General features: G+C 53.0%; 1 protein-coding gene across 1 annotated transcript in view; it reads right to left on the minus strand.

The window, feature by feature from the left end:
- Positions 1–50: 50 nt before the first annotated feature.
- The window catches only part of EMH_0009610 (uncharacterized protein), a gene marked incomplete at both ends in the record, with an annotated part of 1,952 nt that continues 1,291 nt past the window's right edge, over positions 51–711 (minus strand). The window contains one exon of the mRNA XM_013498716.1: positions 51–709. Within this exon, the coding sequence (XP_013354170.1) occupies positions 51–709 (659 nt within the window). The remainder of the gene's footprint in view (positions 710–711) is intronic.

The following is a 711-nucleotide window of genomic DNA, read 5'->3' on the forward strand; positions in this document are numbered from 1 at the left end:
TACACATATACACAAACATAATATATATATATATATATATATATAGGTGATTATCTCTCCTTTTTCATGAACGTCAAGAGCTGCAGGACCGCCTTGCTGGGTCTGCCGCCTGAGTGGAGCTGAACGTCTTCAGCAGCTTTATGTAAATCTGGTTGCAGCACAAACCCAGTATGTTCCCTTTGGTCTATGCGCAGCATCACTGTGTGCTGTGTTGGGGCCCCCAGGGGCCCCTGTGTAACATAGGGGCCCCCAGAAACATCATCATCTGCTGCTGCTGCAGCAGGCGCTGCAGCAGGCGCTGCAGCAGGCGCTGCAGCAGGCGCTGCAGCAGCAGCAGATGAAATGTCAGAAGGCAGCTGCAGCAAAAAGAAAAAAGAAGCAACACGCTTGCCGTATATAGGAGGCAGCGGCAGCAGCAGGCCGGGATCGCTTTGTATGTCGATCCCCGTCTCCTCCCGCAGCTCTCTTGCTGCAGCAACACGCGCCCACTCCTGCAGCAAGAGTTGCTGCTGCAGCAGTTGTTCTTGCTGCAGCTGTGGCTGCAGCTCGTGCTGCTGCTGCACCCGCTTCTCTATAGCAGCAGCAACAGCCTGCTGTATACGCTGCAGGTCGAGTGTATAGCCACAGAATGTAAGAAACTGCTGCTGCTGCTGCTGCTGCTGCTGCTGTTTCTCTTCTTTCTCTCTTCCTGTTCCTTTAACCTGATGATGT

Source organism: Eimeria mitis, genomic scaffold, assembly GCF_000499745.2.
Source record: "Eimeria mitis Houghton genomic scaffold, Emh_scaff366, whole genome shotgun sequence".
NCBI lineage: Eukaryota > Apicomplexa > Conoidasida > Eucoccidiorida > Eimeriidae > Eimeria > Eimeria mitis.